The 17,096-nt window shown below is 54.4% G+C and overlaps 1 protein-coding gene across 1 annotated transcript in view; it reads left to right on the top strand.

Moving 5' to 3' along the window:
* The window catches only part of TBX4 (T-box transcription factor 4), a 31,603-nt gene extending 16,465 nt beyond the window's left edge, over positions 1–15,138 (top strand). Inside the window, 5 exon segments of the mRNA XM_047758878.1 lie at positions 10,215–10,367; positions 11,340–11,428; positions 11,559–11,794; positions 14,246–14,388; positions 14,390–15,138. Coding sequence (XP_047614834.1) covers positions 10,215–10,367; positions 11,340–11,428; positions 11,559–11,794; positions 14,246–14,388; positions 14,390–14,869 — 1,101 coding nt within the window. The 3' untranslated portion in view covers positions 14,870–15,138.
* Positions 15,139–17,096: the final 1,958 nt, after the last annotated feature.

Below are 17,096 nucleotides of genomic sequence, written 5' to 3'. Positions count from 1 at the left end.
CTGACATGTGCTTGTGGAGCCCCGGCCTCTCACAGGGACAGAGACCAGCCACCATCTGATGGGAAGGGTCAGCCAAGTCCCCACCTCTCGGAGCACAGGGCTTTTTAACGAGGCCAGAGGGGCCTCACAGGTCTTACTGGGCACCATTCTGGCTGAGACTTTGCTCCCACTGAGCCCCTATTTGGCCTCTTCTGCTCGGCCAGGCTGTGGCACCAACCCCAGGTTAGTGAAGGCCTCTGTGGTGGGAGGCAGGGAACTGCACCTCTGCCCAAGCCTGAGAGCCCGTGGGACAGACCCCCAGGTAGGTGCAGAGCTTGGCAAGAGCTGGATCTTCCGATGAGTGACCAGAAGAACCCAGGGATCAGAGGGCTGGTGAGAATTTTGGATGCACAGCCTGCTCTCATGGTCCCACCTGCAAGGACGCCTCCGAGGGCTCTCCACCTCCCGACCCCTGTGGAGCAGCAGGGGCGGGGGGCAGGTGGGGGTTTTAGGTAGCAGCAAAGACACCTGGCCCTCACAGCCCAGCAGAGGGTTTTCCCAGCCTGGCTTGCCTCTTTGGTGGCCCTACCAGAGTCCATGGGGGTTTTGCAGGAAGCCTGCATATCCTCTCGAGTCTGGGCCAGTGGGGCCGCTCCTTTGGACTCATGATGTTGTCATGTGGGGGGGGGAGCGGCAGGGGGGTTGCCCATGGCTACACCTGCCGCACCGGCGTAGGGGGGCTCGCCTCTCCCAGGGGGAGGGATATTCCCCACCCTAACTCAGCTTCCTCCCCAGAGGGTTGGGGTGCAAAGCAGCTTCCTTCTCTCCACCCCCCATTTGCCCAGCACGTGCTGTCTGTGGGTTACAACACCCACTGCAGGGTGGCAGGGCTCAGGGTGACGAGGTGATGTCTCAGGAGCTGGAAGTAAAGGAGCTGAGCGTGGACTCCTGTCTTCTGGAGCCTCATCCCGCGCTCTCTTGGCTTCTCCACTTGTCCTTCTGGACCCAGGGCTTGAGCTGTCGTAGCTTGAGCCATTTAGGGCCTCGCTGGAGAGGAGCAGCCTTCGACCATGCAGCAGGCTGGGAGGGTGAACCCACTTCATCGGGGTAAAGCAGACATCTGGACCCCGGCATTCTGCTCCTCAGTCTGTGCCAGCTGGAGTGCTGAGCCCTCCAAGTCACCCTTTGCCTTGCCCCCTGCAGGCCTGGCACCCTTTGGCTTCTCGGTGCTGGAGCCTGGGGAAGGGCCACCACGTGCTATGAACTTGCCCCAAACCAGTCCTTCTGCACAGCTCACGTCCACACTTTCCATTTTCCCTAAAAGCTCCCAGACCTCAAGGAACTTTCTCCAGCCAGATGGACTGTGGACTTTCCCCTCGGGTCTCACAGTATCTCGGAGACTTTAGCAGCTACCTCCCATTCGCAGCCTTCCCCCGGCGGGGGACAGGCACCCCTCAGACCGTATGGCCACACGTTCTAAAAAGACAGGACGGGGCTCTGGCTAGAAAACTCCTGTGGGTTTTTGCTATGAGGCCAGGAGGGCCCTCTGTTCTTGAGGGTAGGCTCAGGGTATGACCCCTGGGTTCCGGGCACAAGCCCAGGGGTGGAGGATGGGCAGGCACCAGGGGCAGAAAGGATCAGGGGCTACAGCAGGACGGGGCCGCCCCAGTTCGGCTCCACTTCTCTGGTTCCCGTGCTGTCCACCCTCGCTCCTTCTTGCCACCCCATCCTGCCCCTGGCAGGGTCCTCTGCCAGGTGACCACACGATGGGAAGAGAAGCTGTTTCGGCAAGTTGAGGAGGGCGTCCCTGGGCTGGGGCCCGAGTCCTGCTGCTGGACATAGAGATGCCTGGCACGTGGGTCATCTCGCCTGATCGGGAAGCAGGGAGGAGGAGATGGCTTCAGTGGGCCGTGTGTGTGTGTGTGTGTGTGTGTGTGTGTGTGTGTGTGTGTGAAGGCAGAATGACCATCTGCACCACCTCTTGTGTCTCAGGACCCCCAGATTGCCGAGGTAAAAGGTTCGCTTATGATTTCTTTCTTTCTTTTTTTTTTTTTTGTCTTTTTGCTATTTCTTGGGCCACTCCCGCGGCATATGGAGGTTCCCAGGCTAGGGGTCGAATCGGAGCTGTAGCCACCGGCCTACACCAGAGCCACAGCAACTCGGGATCCGAGCCGCGTCTGCAACCTACACCACAGCTCACGGCAATGCCAGATCGTTAACCTACTGAGCAAGGGCAGGGACCGAACCCGCAACCTCATGGTTCCTAGTCGGATTCGTTAACCACTGCGCCACGACGGGAACTCCCGCTTATGATTTCTAATAGAGCATGTCTAACTCTTCCAGAGGCCGTGTTAGCCCCAGACTAGGGGTGTGGGCTGCAGCTCCCAGGCCACAGAGTGGCACATGCCATGCATAGTCCCCTCCAGGTGCTACTTCCTCCTCTGGCCACAGGCCTCTTGGCCTAGTTAGTTACTCCTGAGCCTGGGACGCAAATGCCCCTTCTTCAGGGAGACAGTTCAGGGTCCCCACTCCAAGCACCAGGCCCATCCTGGAACTACTGCAGTGATAATTTCATACGTATTTATTTGTCAAATTTGTTTTGAATAGGAAATACATTCACATGGTTTAAAAATCAATCAATGAATAAATTAAAAATGTCTGGAATGTGGGAGTTCCCTTCGTGGCTCAGGGGTTAACAAACCCAACTAGAATCCATGAGGATGCGGGTTCGATCCCTGGCCTCGCTCAGTGGGTTAAGGATCCGGCGTTGCCATGAGCTGTGGTGTAGGTCACAGACTCGGCTCAGATCCTTCATTGCTGTGACTGTGGTGTAGGCCGGCAGCTATAGCTCTGATTCGACCCCCGGCCTGGGAACTGCTAAATGCCACAGATGTGGCCCTAAAAAAATAAGCCAAAAAAAGGCCAAAAAAAGAGAAAAAGTCTGCAGTAAGACATCTCCCTCCACTGGTTCCCCACCTACCTAGTTTTTTCCAACTCTGGCCACAGGTAACCACTGTAATTAATTTCTTTGCTCATGCAGGCAGAATGCAGAGTCTCAAACCCTTTCTTTTCCATTCAAGATGTAATGTAAACACTTTGCATCTTGCCTCGTAAACTTAGTGTATCAGAGATCATGCCATTCATATAGAATGCCTCCTTTTTTTTTTTTAACAGCCGCATAGAGTTTCATTACATGTTTGTCCATTAATTATGTAGCCCATCCTTAATGAAGGAATTAGATGTTTTCCTATATTTTGCTCTTTCAATTAAGCTCATACATATGTCATTTGATACTGGCGCCAAGTATTCCTTGTGATAAATGCCTATTTGAGGCATATTTGGATTTGTGATTTGTAATTTTGCCTCCCTTGACTCCTTTTGGTGTTGCGCTGCTGTGTAATCCTACCATCGCTGTAGCCTCACCAGCGTGGCGGGAGAGAAAAGTTTTGGATTCTGGCCAGTCTGATGGGTGAAACGTAAATATTAGTTTTAGTTTCGATTTATATGCCCTTTACTATCAGTGAAGTTAAGCATCTTTTTTATACGTGTCTCCTCTTCTGTGAACAGCTGTCCTTAGCCTTTGCTCATTTTCCTCTAAGATTTTTAAAAATCACTTACCCATTATCTGGGAGGTTTGATCAATTAGGAAGATTTAGCTGCTCTCTGCTCTCTGGGCTCCTGATTGCCCAGTCTGTCACATGTCTTTCGCTTTTGCCTATGGGATAGTCCTACACAGAAGTTTTTAATGCAGTGTGTGGGTCTTTTCTCCATGGGGTCTGGATTTTGAGTCATCGAAAGCCTCTATCCACTCCTGACTTATAATGGAATTTTCTTGTATTTTCTTCTAGTATTTTATGGATTTGTTATTACATTTAAACCATTGATCCTTTTGGAATGTATTCTGGCTTCAATATGAGGTGTGAATCCAACTTATTTTTTTCTAGAGGGCTATCCACTGGTCCCAACACCAGTAACTGACTAGTCATCTTCCCTCGCTGGTTTCAGAGGCCGTCTTCTGTACACGAAATCCCCTTCTGAATCTGTGTCTGTTCACGTGCCAGGGCCTTAACTGTTGAGACTTCATAATAGGTTTTAGGGTCTGGCGGGTTTGGTTCCCCCCGCCGCCATTGGTCTTCTTTTTCAAAGTTTTCTTGGCTGGTCTTGTCTATTTTTTCATGAGCTGTAGACTCAGCTTGCAGTGTTGAGAAAGAGACTTATTTTTATTAGAATCTCTTTAAATTAGAACTTTTACTGAGGGAGGGTCGTTAGGAATGCCCTTCTCTTGGGTGAAGCCTGCTTTTTGTCCTTCACAAGGGTCTTCAGATTTTCTTCCCAAGGTCCCACGCGTTTCCTCTTAGCCATGTCATCTTGTCGGTTGCTGTTATAAATGCAGTCTTTCTTCCCCTGCTCTTTCCCAGCACTGATTTTTTGCTTGACTTTGGAGGACTGTGCGACTTCCCCACGAGCTGGGAAACCATGAGGATTTTCCTCATCGTTGTGTCCTACTCCTGGGCCATATGGGTGGGGGTGAGCAGGCAGTGTGTGCATCCAGTGAAAGGGGTTTCTTGAGACAGAGAAGGCCCTTTCCCACCAAGATCTGATGTCCATCCAAAGCATATGCCAGTGTGGCCCCAGAACTATCACGCTCTGTCTCTCTTTTCCTCTTTTCCTGCACGGGGGCTGAGCCCTGACCACGTGCCAAGCCTCGGAGGGCGCTTTGGGAGACAGACGCCCCACGTGCCTCCAGGCCCGGCCCCGCCCTCCCCAGCAGGTGCCAGCTTTGCAGCTTTGGAGATTGGTACCAACTCTGGCTCTGCTTCCCATCTCTGTCTGAAGTTGGGCAGATACGTTTAGCCCCTGGAACCTCAGTCCCTTGTCTGTTAAAATGGAGCTAATAATAATAACATCTACTTTCCAGGGATGTTGTAAAGATTAATTGCAGGAGGTGCATAGAGTCCTCAGCACAGGGCCTGGCGCATAGGCCGTGCTCAGTGAACACTGGCCTTCCTGGCTGTGACTGGCGAGAAGGCGGGAACGTTGCTGCCCTAACTGGCCCAGGCCTCTTGAGTCGGCTGATGGGCTGACTGACTCAGTCCTAGTCTGGATATTCTTTAGGCCAATCTTTAGGCGTCTCTGGTCTCAGGTATGTCTTTCTTTTTTCTTTCTTTTTTTACGAAGCTGCAGATCTTGTCTCTTTCCTAACCTCTTTGCAGGGCTGGAGAGGGTAAGAAGGGGGATGGAGAAGGTTTTCTTCAAAATATGGTGCAGGAGGAGTTCCCATCATGGCGCAGTGGTTAACGAATCCGACTAGGAACCATGAGGTTGCGGGTTCGATCCCTGGCCTTGCTCAGTGGGTTAAGGATCTGGCGTTGCTGTGAGCTGTGGTGTAGGTCGCAGATGCAGCTCGGATCCCGTGTTGCTGTGGCTGTGGTGTAGACTGGCAGCTACAGCTCTGATTAGACCCCTAGCCTGGAAACCTCCATGTGCTACAGGAGCGGCCTTAGAACAGGCAAAAAGACAAAAAAAAAAAAAAGGGGGTGCAGGAGAAAATCCAGTTTTAATACACGACAAACAGACACTAGCCCCACTTGTTGTGTGGCTAGTGTCCGGCTATGCTGTGCCCTGTGATGGACGATGGCCTGGTGACTCCTTGGCCCTCAAGTGTTACGTGGAAAACCTTATGGTTCGTTACCGAGCTTGCTGTAGAGAGCCGTGTGTGCTTCCTCCGAGGCCATCTGGAATCTTCTCAGGATCCGATCTCCAACCAGCTGTGTGTCCTTGGGCAAGTCCCGTTCCCCCGGCTCGCCTCCTGGCCCTCATCTGTAAATGAGGAGGTAGGACTAGAATGCTCTCTAAAGCCCGCCTCTCCATGCCCTGATGTTCTGTGATTCCAACACAGATAAATCTGGGCCTCGTTAACCAGGCACGCTATGGCGAGCTCTTGAGGAGATGGATGTTTGGCGCTATCACAATTATTAAATAGAACAGGCTTCTGAACTGCAGCCAGAACATAATGAATCCCATTTCTGTAAAACAATGATGATGTTGGGACCAGTCGTGTAGTGGGGTCTGTTGACGTGGCGGGTCCACTTGGCCCAGCATTCTCTGCAAGGAGTATAAATGTGAGATCCTGGCAGAGGCGTTTAATGTGGCGCCTTACCCTCTCCAGCCCTGCAAAGAGGAACTTCCGAGGAAGCCAGGTATGAGTCACTGAGCCGGTTTCTCGTTCTCCCAGGCTGCTGCGACGCGTGCTCCAGTTTCTATCTGCTTTGGTTCCATGGCTAGGACTGTCTTCCAGACACACCTGTCCAGGTTCCAGTCTGTCAGGGTCAGGAGGGGTGTCTGGGATCATGTAGTCAAAGGCCCCGCTTTGCAGAGGGGGACCCCAGTGACTGGAGGGGAAGAGCTTGCTCAGGACTTGCAGCGGGCGGGCGGAGATCCACAGACGCTTCTGGGCCCCTTTGGGCTTCTCTGGGCCACTCCCCGCGTGGCCCCCACTTGCCCTTGCACGTCTGGCAGCATCTCTCTTCCTAGATTTCCCTGCCAGCCTGTCTGGTTCCCTCCCCTAGAAGGTGTGTTTGGCTATCTCCCCATCCTCATCATGGGCTAAAGAGTTCGGCCTTTATCCCAAGGGACGAGAGGGAAGCATCACAGGCCGCTGTTTGAAGAGAAGACATTTATTGAGCCCGAAATTCTGGCAGGAGTGGCGGGGGACACGGGAGGCAAGAGGAGGAACTACAAGTGTCCTGCTCTCACCTGTTGTCTTCCTGGCCAAAGCCGGAGCCAGAAGTTCTAAGCAGGGGAGGGACCTGATCTGATGTGTAGCAGGTGAAAATGCAGAGGACATGGATGGAGGCGGGGAGGAGGCGGCCCCCAAACCCAGCGAGAGGAGAGGAGGAGGGGCCTGAGCCGGGGCAGCGCAGCGGGAAACGGAGGAGGCTTTGTTTACAGGTGGAGTCACAGGCCTTGGTCACTGGCAGGACCCTGGAGGTGGTGACAGGGAGAAGGGGGTTGGATGATGCCCGGGGCTCTGACTGGATGGTTACAGCCTGTGACTGCCCTGGTGCTATTTGTCCCAAGGGGTCCTTAAGGGACAGCCCAGCCTCGCTGCACAGACGATGGAGGCATCTGCTTTGGGTCTGTCAGCCGGCTGTCTGTGTTCTCCCCTTGTGTCCCACCCCCAGCCCAGGAGAGCTGGAGTGACCAGGGCTGGTCCACATGCCGCGAGCGTGTGAGTGATTCCCGGGAGGGTTGTCTGGGCACATGTTTAATCACTATTCTTGACCTGAAAAATGCCTTAGAGGTTATCTTGTCTCTAGTGAGCAAAGAAAGATGAGAGAAGAGGGGCCAGAGATTGAGGTCACGGCCCAGGTCTTCCTCCTCCTATAACCCGGCCTTGCACTCACTCATTTCTGTTTTGGAGTAAAGGAGCTCAGACATACAAAAGGAATAAAAGATAATGGCCTTTTCTTTAGAGCAGTTTTTAATTAAAAAAAAATTTTTTTTTTTTTTTTTTTTGTCTTTTGACCTTTTAGGGCTGCACCCACGGCACATGGAGGTTCCCAGGCCAGGGGTCTAATCGGAGCTGTAGCTGCCGGCCTACACCAGAGCCACAGCAATGCCAGATCCTGGCCACGTCTGCGACCTACACCACAGCTCACGGCAACGCCGGATCCTTAACCCACTGAGCAAAACCAGGGATCGAACCCACAAACTCATGGTTCCTGGTTGGATTTGTTTCTGCTGCGCCACGACAGGAACAAGAAAAAATGAGAAGCCATCTGGGGGCAGCATAAGAATAGATAATGTATGGAAAGGAAGTTTCAGAATTAGGAGTTCAGAGCAGACTTGGTCATCTGGGAAGGCTTCCTGGAAGAGTTGGGCCTAGAAGGTGAGGAAGAATGGGAAAAGACGATTAAGACAGCAGAGGAGGAGTTCCTGTCATGGCTCAGCAGTTAATGAACCTGACTAACATCTGTAAGGACGTGGGTTCAATCTCTGGTCTTGCTCATTGGGTTAAGGATCTGGCATTGCTGTGAACTGTGGTGTAGGTCACAGACTCGGCTCGGGTCCCGAGTTGCTGTGGCTGTGGTGTAGACTAGCGGCTACAGCTCCGATTGGACCCCCAGCCTGGGAACTTCCATATGCTGCGGGAGCAGCCCCAAAAAGAAAAAAAGAAAAAAGAAAAAAAAAGACAGCAGAGGAGCTGCATGTGTGAAAGTGCAGAGGCAGGAATCTGGCATCTAGGCTGCCTCCCAGGTGTTCTGTTGCTGGGTCTTCTAGGGAACTTGGGTCCTTTGTTGGCTTCTGCAGAATGGGCAACAGTGCAGGGTGATGGAATAACCAAAAGGGACTGGGGGTGTTTCCCAAGCCCACAGCTCCTCTCCCCAGGGGCCCCTTCCCAGGCTCCCAGAGGCCTCTTCAGGCAGGCCTCGTGCCCCTCGGTCCCACTCTGACGTCTTTGTCTGGCAGGCCCTTTGTCTGGCTACAAGACCTGGTTTGGGGTTTGGGGAGCTCTTTGCTTGTCTCCCAAAGGGTCCAGAGGGCAGCGGCCAGTGCAGAAGGCAGAAGGGCTAGTTCTTGCTGGATGGAGCTGCCCAGCCCAACGAGGAGCTGGGGAGGCCCGAGCCCACAGCCTGGCTCCTGCCTGCCCACTCCCTCGGCTGAGCCTCTCCCGGAGCTGCCTCTGTCCCCAGGGTGTGAGCAAAGCGGAGCCTTGTCAGACTAAGGCTTCAGCCCAGGCTCGCCATGGAGGAGCCTGTCTCTGGCCCTTTGCTTAGCCCTCTGGTCACTCAGGGGTTAAATCTTCCACTAAGCTTCATCGCCAGGCCTGGTGCTGGGAACCTGGAAGGGTGGGAGCCAGCAGGGGCCAGCCCAAGGGAGGGGGTACCTCCGTGGAGAGAAGGAAGCTCAGAGGGGACCAGGGCCTGAGGGCCAACCTCTTCCAGCCAGGACTGGAGCCAAAGGGTTAACAAAAGCAGCGGTGCTGATAAAATGCCCCACATTCCTGGTCCTACCTCCAATGGGGAGGGCGTCTGGCAAATGTCAACGATAAAAAATACATTTTAATGGCACATGATGCTGCCGCTACCGTGGGGGCACAGCCGAATGAAGCAGGTTTGGGGCCGCAACTACCGTGCGTTCCTTGCAGGGCTCTGGGCCGGCTGAGCCTCCTGGGCTCTTCGTGTAAACTTGGCGTTGGGGCCACCCACCTCCCCTGGCCCCAGGCCTCCTCAAGGGCTGTGGGTCCTGGGGGGCCTCTGGCCTTCTATGGGCTTAACTTTAGGAGCTTGGCTTGCCTCCTACCTTGAACTCCAGCCCATAATGGAGCTCCTGTCCAGCTGTGAGGCGCCAAGGGCGGGTCTGAAGGCAGGGTGCATCTGGATGTCCCCAGCATCCCTTCGGCAGGCCTCTGTGGAGGAAGGACTGAGTGGATGGGGAAGGTCAGCGGGGGACATCACCTTGGAGTCCCCCCCTCCCCCATTCTGCAAACCTCCGGGCTGTCAAGCCACTTTTGTTACTGATAAACATGAGAGGCGGGCAGCATTTCTAGGAAAGGCAGGTCCCACATAAGTGGGGAGGGGGTGAGAGAGGGGAGAAGAGCAGGAGAGGAGAGACAGAAGCCAGGGGAAGAGTCGGCCTGCAGGGCTGGAAGCTGAGGCTCTGAGAAGTTGAGAAGTCGAGGGACATGCCTGAGGTCCCACAGTGGCACCTGGAATTTTGCCTACAAATCGGAATTCCTCCTACTACACTGTGCTGAGGTCATCGGGAGCCTTCCCCTCCCCCCCTTTTTTTTTCTTCTCTCTCCGTCTCTCTTTTCTCTCTCTCTCTTTTTTGGCCATGCCAGTGGCATGTGGAAGTTCCCAGGCCAGGGATCAAACCCATGCCACAACAGCTACCGGGGCCACTGCAGTGACAACACCGCATGCTTCACCCACTGTGACCACAGGAGAACTCCCATCGGGAGCTTTTAAGCTGTTTCCTTCCCCGTTACCATAGCGACGTGTCTGTAACATCTGGGAGGTCCTGGGACCCGGCGTGGCGTCGGTGCTGGAGCAGAGAGGCTGAGTGGGGGCCCTGGGAGATTTCTTCACTTGGGAGGTTTGGACCTTTCTGGGCTCAGCCCCTGTAGTCAGGATTTTTAGGAGAAGGAAAGCCGCCCTGGGCCAGCTGAATGAGGCTGAGGACAAGTGGGGAGGGGACCTGGCACTCAGAAGGAAACCCTTCTCTTCCAGATCATCCTCAACTCCATGCACAAGTACCAGCCGCGGCTCCACATCGTGAAGGCAGATGAGAACAATGCTTTTGGTTCCAAAAACACAGCCTTCTGCACCCACGTGTTCCCAGAGACTTCCTTCATCTCCGTGACCTCCTACCAGAACCACAAGGTATGGCTGCAGCCCACCTCTGCCCCGCAACGCCCCCACCACTGACACCACCTGGCATTTCTGTGCCAAACACAGGTGGGAAGTGATGCCTCCATGCAGTGGGGCTGAGGCAGGCCGTGCGGTCACCTGCTAAGTCCTGCAGGGCAGTGAGAAGAGGAATTCTGTGCTGGAACAGAGACCAGACTCCTGCACAAGGGGACTGGGGCCTCTATGCTGGGGACGGACAGAGTTGGCAGCTGTAAAAACCAGGAGCGTGAAGCTTGCCCTGTGGCTTGAGTGTTGGGCCCTTTCGTTCTGCAGTTTTCTTTTTCCTGATGGGATTCTGGGTCTGGAGAGAGAGATGAGGAGAGGAGCCCTGGGCGCTGTCAGCTGTGGGGGAGCAGGTGACCCAGCCCTCTGGAGGCCCTTCCCCGGCAGCTGTGACAAAGGGGTCCCGCATATCCTGGTCCACCTCTCCCTAGAGGCTGACGGTCCCAAACTGCCTCCCGGTCCACAGGGGCCACCCTCCCTACCTCCCTGCCTTGGCCCACACCGCCCTTCTCTGAAGCTTTCACGTCTGCACCATGGGACTGGCCAGTGAGGGCAAGGGCCTTAGGCTGTGGAGGATTTTAGGCAGAAGAGTGACAGAATCAGGTTTGTATTTAGAACAGTCACGCCAAACCCGATGTGGCACTTGCACTGGACAGGGCTGCCATGGACGGGGAGCTGTTACAGGCGCCGGGGAGAGAATGATGACAGGCTGAAGCCAGGTAGCACGGAGGGGGGGGGCAGGAGACGGAATCTGGAAGGTCTGCAGCGAGTGGAAGGGCCGAGAGCCAGGGATGTGAGCAAGGCCAAGGAGCCCAGCAAAACGCACCTTCCCCAAGCACGGCTGCCGCGAGTTTGGAACGCGCCTGGGGTCAGGGAGGGGGCCCGAGGCCAGCCCAGTCCTCTCCCCTGCCGGTGACTCTGCCGTGTGTCCGCTCCTGACAGATCACGCAGCTGAAAATTGAGAACAACCCTTTCGCCAAGGGATTCCGGGGCAGTGATGACAGCGACCTGCGTGTGGCCCGGCTGCAGAGGTGGGGCCGCCCCGGCCGCGGGCTGGGGGCGTGGGGCGGGTGGGCCGGGTTCAGACACGTGCGCTCCGTACCCCTCCAAGTATCTGCTCTCCCTTCTTTCTCCCTCTGACTGTCCTCCGCTCGCCTCCAGCAAAGAATATCCTGTGATCTCCAAAAGCATCATGCGGCAGAGGCTCGTCTCCACGCAGCTCTCGTCCAAGCCTGACGTCAGCCCCCTGCACGGGGCTCACCAGGCGCTCCAGCACTACCAGTACGAGAACGGGGCTCACATGCAGTTCGCCGCGGCTGAGCCACAGGACCTTCCCCTCAACACCTTTCCCGCCCAGAGGGACTCCAGCCTCTTCTATCACTGCCTGAAAAGACGAGGTAGCGCTCTCCTGGTCTAGAAGCCCCGAGGGTCGGAGGAGGGGTGATGCGCTGCCCACAAACACTGCCCACCACACATGTGAGCATGCGCGTGTGTGCGTGTGCGCCCACACACACACACACAGACACACACACCCCTGGCTCTCGTGTGGCCTGAGAGAGGGAGCCCGAAGCATGAGGGACCATGGCCAGTCCTCGGAACCCTCACACACAGCTTGTGGCCTTGGTGTCCCTGGCCACCAGTAGCCCTCCCCAGGCCCAGGTGTTGCTTTGAGCACCTGCACGGGGTGAGCAGAGGATACAAAGTCAGCCAGGCCCCGCTTCTAGGCAAGGGAGGAGGCAGAAGCGTCACAGCCTAGAGGGTTCGGGATTGGGGCCATCATTTATGGCAGCAACCTCACTCCTAACACAGGGGGCCTAGGGTCCCAGCACAGGCTCCCCGCCTCATCCCATCAGATCTGCAAAGGCTTCTTGAGAGCAGACGGGAGCTGTTGTGGATGTAGATTAGGGGCCAGCAAGACAGGCAACAGAACTGTCCGTGACAGCTTCTTCGTGAAGAAGAGGAGCCCTGAGCTGGGAACCAGAACACCTGGTACCCAGTCTTGATTTTTCCCTCTATGAAATATGAACGAGGGAGTTCCCACTGTGGCCCAGTGGTAACGAATCCCACTAGTATCCATGGGGATGAGGGGTCAATCCCTGGCCTTGTTCAGTGAGTTAAGGATCCGGCATTGCTGTGAACTGTGGTGTAGGTCGTTGACACAGCTTGGATCCTGAGTTGCTGTGGCAGTGGCGTAGGCTGGCAGCTGCAGCTCTGATTTGACCCCTACCTAGCCTGGGAACTTCCACTGTCACAGGCGCAGCTCTAAAAAGACACACACACACACACACACACACACACACACACACACACACGCAAATACGAATGATTAGTGTTATTACACTAGAAGTCCTCCTAAGGCCACTGAAGTTCTCTTGGGAATGGGTTTGGGGCCTTTTGCTTGCAAGCCAGAATGTTCTCGCAGTTCAGCTTTTAGCCACCAGGCCGGCAGGCCCCTAAGTATCCACTGTACCTGTCCCATTAGAACTAGAAGCTTAGAGCAGAGCCTGGCAAACTGTGGCCTTTGGACCAAATCTGGCCCGTTGTCCTTTTTTTTTTTTTTTTTTTTTTGCTTTTTAGGGCTGCACCCATGGCATATGGAAGTTCCCAGGGTAAGGGTCTAATCGGAGCTACAGCTGCCTGCCTACACCACAGCCACAGCAACATCAGATCCTCAACCCACTGAGCGAGGCCAGGGATCAAACCCACAACCTCATGGTTCCTAGACAGATTTGATTCCGCTCCACCATGACGGGAACTCCGTGTTGTCCTTTGTGTTTGGCCTGTGAACTCTACAAAATGGTTTACACATTTTTAAATAGTTGGAAAAAAATCAAAAGAAGACTATTTCGTGACATGTGAACAGTATGTGAATTTCAAACGCTGTCATCCATAACGTCCTACTGGACCACAGCCATGCACATTTAGTTACTTACTGTCTGTGGCCACTTTCCTCAGGAGAATCCCTAGAGAAAACAGCAGGAGGAAGGCCAAGACAAGCGACCCTGACAAGGCCAAGACAACTATTCTTGTATTTGTTGAGTGGGCTGCTGCCCAAATCCTCAGGCCTGGGTCATCGCTGGATCCCAGGGGAGGACGCGCTAGTCCAGATAGTCAGGCCCTCATGCTTGAGGATGTTGAAAGACACACTTACATGGTTTGGGGCGGTTAATGTCATTTTCCCCCAGACAGAGTATTAGCCTCAGAAGTACCAGGCACCTTTTCCTTCTTAACAGCTCCACGTCTTAATTGTAGAAACCCTGTTATGTTGGAATCTGTCTAATAACAATCTGATGGGATGTCTTTGAACCTATGTAGGGCTTACTTCCTCTTCTAACAGCGACAGAGACGTGCCTTGGAGTAGCTGTGGCTTGCTAAGGCCTTCCTGGGAGGGGAGGATTGTGGCTTTCATTTCCTGGCTAATGCAGACAGATGTGGTCTCTGGGCCTGGTTCGGCCTGGCAGTCGCCTGCACTCTCCTTGGCCAGGGTGGCCCTAGCCTAAGGATGCCAGTGCACATTGAGACCTCTGACCATCCCCAAAAGTCGGGGTGGCAAAGGATCAAAGCCATGTGCCGCCTGGGTAAACACATCCCTCAGTGTCCAGTGATGCAGTGGCCCCTGTGGCCTTTGAGCACAGTCCATAGTCCCACCACTTCTTGGCTGCTGCCACTTTATACAAACTGTAGCTGATTAAAATGGCCCCTGGGAGTGCCGTCGCAGCAGGGATGGGGGGGTGGGGGGAAGCGGGGTCTGAATGACAAGGACAGGGCTGTCCTGGCATCCAGCAGGGGTGTCCTGGGTCCTGGGGCTGGCAGAAATGGCCCTTTCTGAAGGTTTCTTTGTCTCCCAGCAGACAGTGCCCGCCACCTGGACTTACCCTGCAAGCGATCCTATCTGGAAGCCCCCTCCACGGTGGCGGAGGATCATTATTTCCGCTCGCCCCCTCCCTACGACCAACAGATGCTGAGCCCCTCCTACTGCAGCGAGGTGACCCCCCCGCGACGCCTGCATGTACTCGGGTTCAGGGCCCGAGATCGCCGGGGTGTCCGGGGTGGACGACTTGCCCCCGCCCCCGCTGAGCTGTAACATGTGGACGTCCGTGTCGCCGTACACAAGCTACGGCGTTCAGACCATGGAGACTGTGCCTTACCAGTCCTTCCCCACGCACTTCACCGCCACCACTATGATGCCCCGGCTGCCCACCATCTCGGCGCAGAGCTCGCAGCCGCCGGGGAACGCGCACTTCAGCGTCTACAATCAGCTCTCCCAGTCTCAGGTCCGAGAGCGGGGGCCCAGCGCCTCCTTCCCGAGGGAGAGGGGCCTCCCCGCCGCCGTGTGCGAGAGGAAGCCGCCCTCGCCGCACCTGAATGCTGCCAACGAGTTCCTCTACTCGCAGAGCTTCTCCCTGTCCCGGGAAGCCTCCCTACAGTACCATTCAGGCATGGGGACTGTGGAGAACTGGACCGACGGATGACTCCCAGGTCCCCTCCCCCAGCCCCAGGACCGAGTTAACCCGGTTTTCACCTCTGCGTGTGGCCTGCGCAGCGAGAAACACGTGGTGGGCTGCGCGCGCAGGCGCATTTGGCGAGCACCCCTCTTCCGACCGACCTGCGATGAAGGCTGTGACAAAGGAGAAAACACACTTAACAAGAAGTGCTTTGGGCTGCAGGATCTGGATCCATTGTAATTGACATCTCTTGACATGCCCAGGGGTAGGATGGGAGTGGCGAGTTCCAGTGAGTTATCTAGAGGGTTCTTTTTTTTTTTTTTTTTTTTTTTAAATAATATCTTTGATTTACTCAGGGGCCAAGTGGTGAGGTCTCTCTCGCAGGCACATTCCGGGGAAGTTTCTGGTCACTGGGGTGGGAGGGCTCTCAGCACATCGTAGAGTCCTGGCCTTCTCGCTGCACAGGGAGCTGAGTATCTTGTTTTGGGAGCAGGAGGCCCCACTCCTTTGGCTTCTGGAGATACTGTGAGATGACCCGAGAGGTGCGCTCAGCTCAGCCACAAAGCGCGCTGTGAGAGGAGCGCAGACTGCTCAGTCGTGGCCTGGAAATCCATCCCTGGAGCTCTAGGTCGCAGGGAGGAATTTCAGAGAAAGTCATGGGCTAAGTGCCACCCCGATGGATATTAAAACAATGTTTTTTTTCCTTCAAGAGGAGGGAAAAATGCAACCAATAGCATCTCTGGCATCATTCAGTTTTCTTATAAAGTACAAAGCCCTTCCCCCCTCGACCCCCATATAAAGTCTCCCACTCTGTCTGGTGTGCTAGCCTCGGCCTCTCAGGCACCATTGCAGCCCACAGCTGGCCATTCGGAAGCACAGTTTACCTGGCAAGGCCTCCAGGAGACCGCATTGGAGCTGCTGCCCTGCATCTCCAAGAGCCTGTTCTGCTCCCAGAAAATCCTCGCCTCTGGAGCAAGGAAGCCCAACAGAAATAAAAGTGAGCATTGAGAAAACCTTCATTCCTTCCAGTAAATTCAGCCAGTGAGCTCAGAGGAGCAAGGATAATTCTCCTCCAGGGAGGTGGATCTCATAGTAGTCCCCAGCCCAACTCTTTAGCAGCGAATGTCACCAGGCCATCCGGGTGGCTGGCATGAACGCTGTAATCAAATTTGGGAAATCACTAAACTCTTTGCATGCCGAATAGCTATTTATATATTATATAAATAAATAAAATAAAATATATAAATATATATATCTCACAAATGCAGGCCACATGTCAAATTCAGCTTTGCTTTTTTACAAATGAAAAAACTTAATGAAATGAACGTTGGAGAGGGTACCTGGAAAGACATCTATTTAAATTTTTTATTACATGTTTGATGTTAAAAACGAAGAATGGTTTAGATAAAACATAAATAAATAAATATATATATAAACACACACACACACACACACACTACAGATACACTATATTAGAAGACACATTAGCCTAACGGGATACGGAACGTCAAGTGTTTTGTTATATAGCATGGACATTTTATTTTACATATCGGAACATAAAGCCATTTTACAACTGTGAAGTGTGTGGATCCTCTTTACTCCTGACTTGTCATTTCTTGGCTCAGCTTGCATATCCTCTCAGAGGCCAGGCGGAGCCCTTAGTGACTCTGAATATTTGTACATGGAGCCTCCGATGAGATTAGAGTGAAGGAATTTAGGCCACTGGAGCCCTTTGATTTCGTGCCACTCCTCAGACGATAGGTCTGGATTCCAGGGCCCATGAAGACCCTGGAAGGGCAGGGCAGGCAGTAGGCAAGAATCTGTCACCTTTTAGTAGTCACACAACCTGGCGCTTTGGGGGAGGTGGGGCTCACAAGTGGGGAGTTCTGGATGGGATTTGTGCAGCTGCTTCAGAGAAGGACCTGCAAGAGTTCCCTTGTGGCCCAGCAGGGTAAGACTCCAGCACTGTCACTGCAGCGGCTCAGGGTCACTGGGCTTCCTGGAGCAAGCAGTCAGACGCGTGATTCCGTCAGCCACCTGCACCCCCCCAAGGAGGAGTCGAGGGCTAGCACAGGCCACCCCTCTGCCAGATCCCTGAGGTTCAAGCTCAAGATGGGGTGGGAAAAATGGGGACAAAATCCAGCCCAGGTTCACCCTACCAGATGAGACGCTGGTGTGTCAGAAGGCGCTTGGGGTCTCCCTCCTCACAGCCTCTTGCCTCTTAACCCTCGCCCCTCGTGGCTCCTTTGCCAAA

The sequence above is a fragment of the Phacochoerus africanus genome, chromosome 14 (genome assembly GCF_016906955.1).
Source record: "Phacochoerus africanus isolate WHEZ1 chromosome 14, ROS_Pafr_v1, whole genome shotgun sequence".
Lineage (NCBI taxonomy): Eukaryota > Metazoa > Chordata > Mammalia > Artiodactyla > Suidae > Phacochoerus > Phacochoerus africanus.
This window is presented reverse-complemented; position numbering and strand designations above follow the sequence as displayed.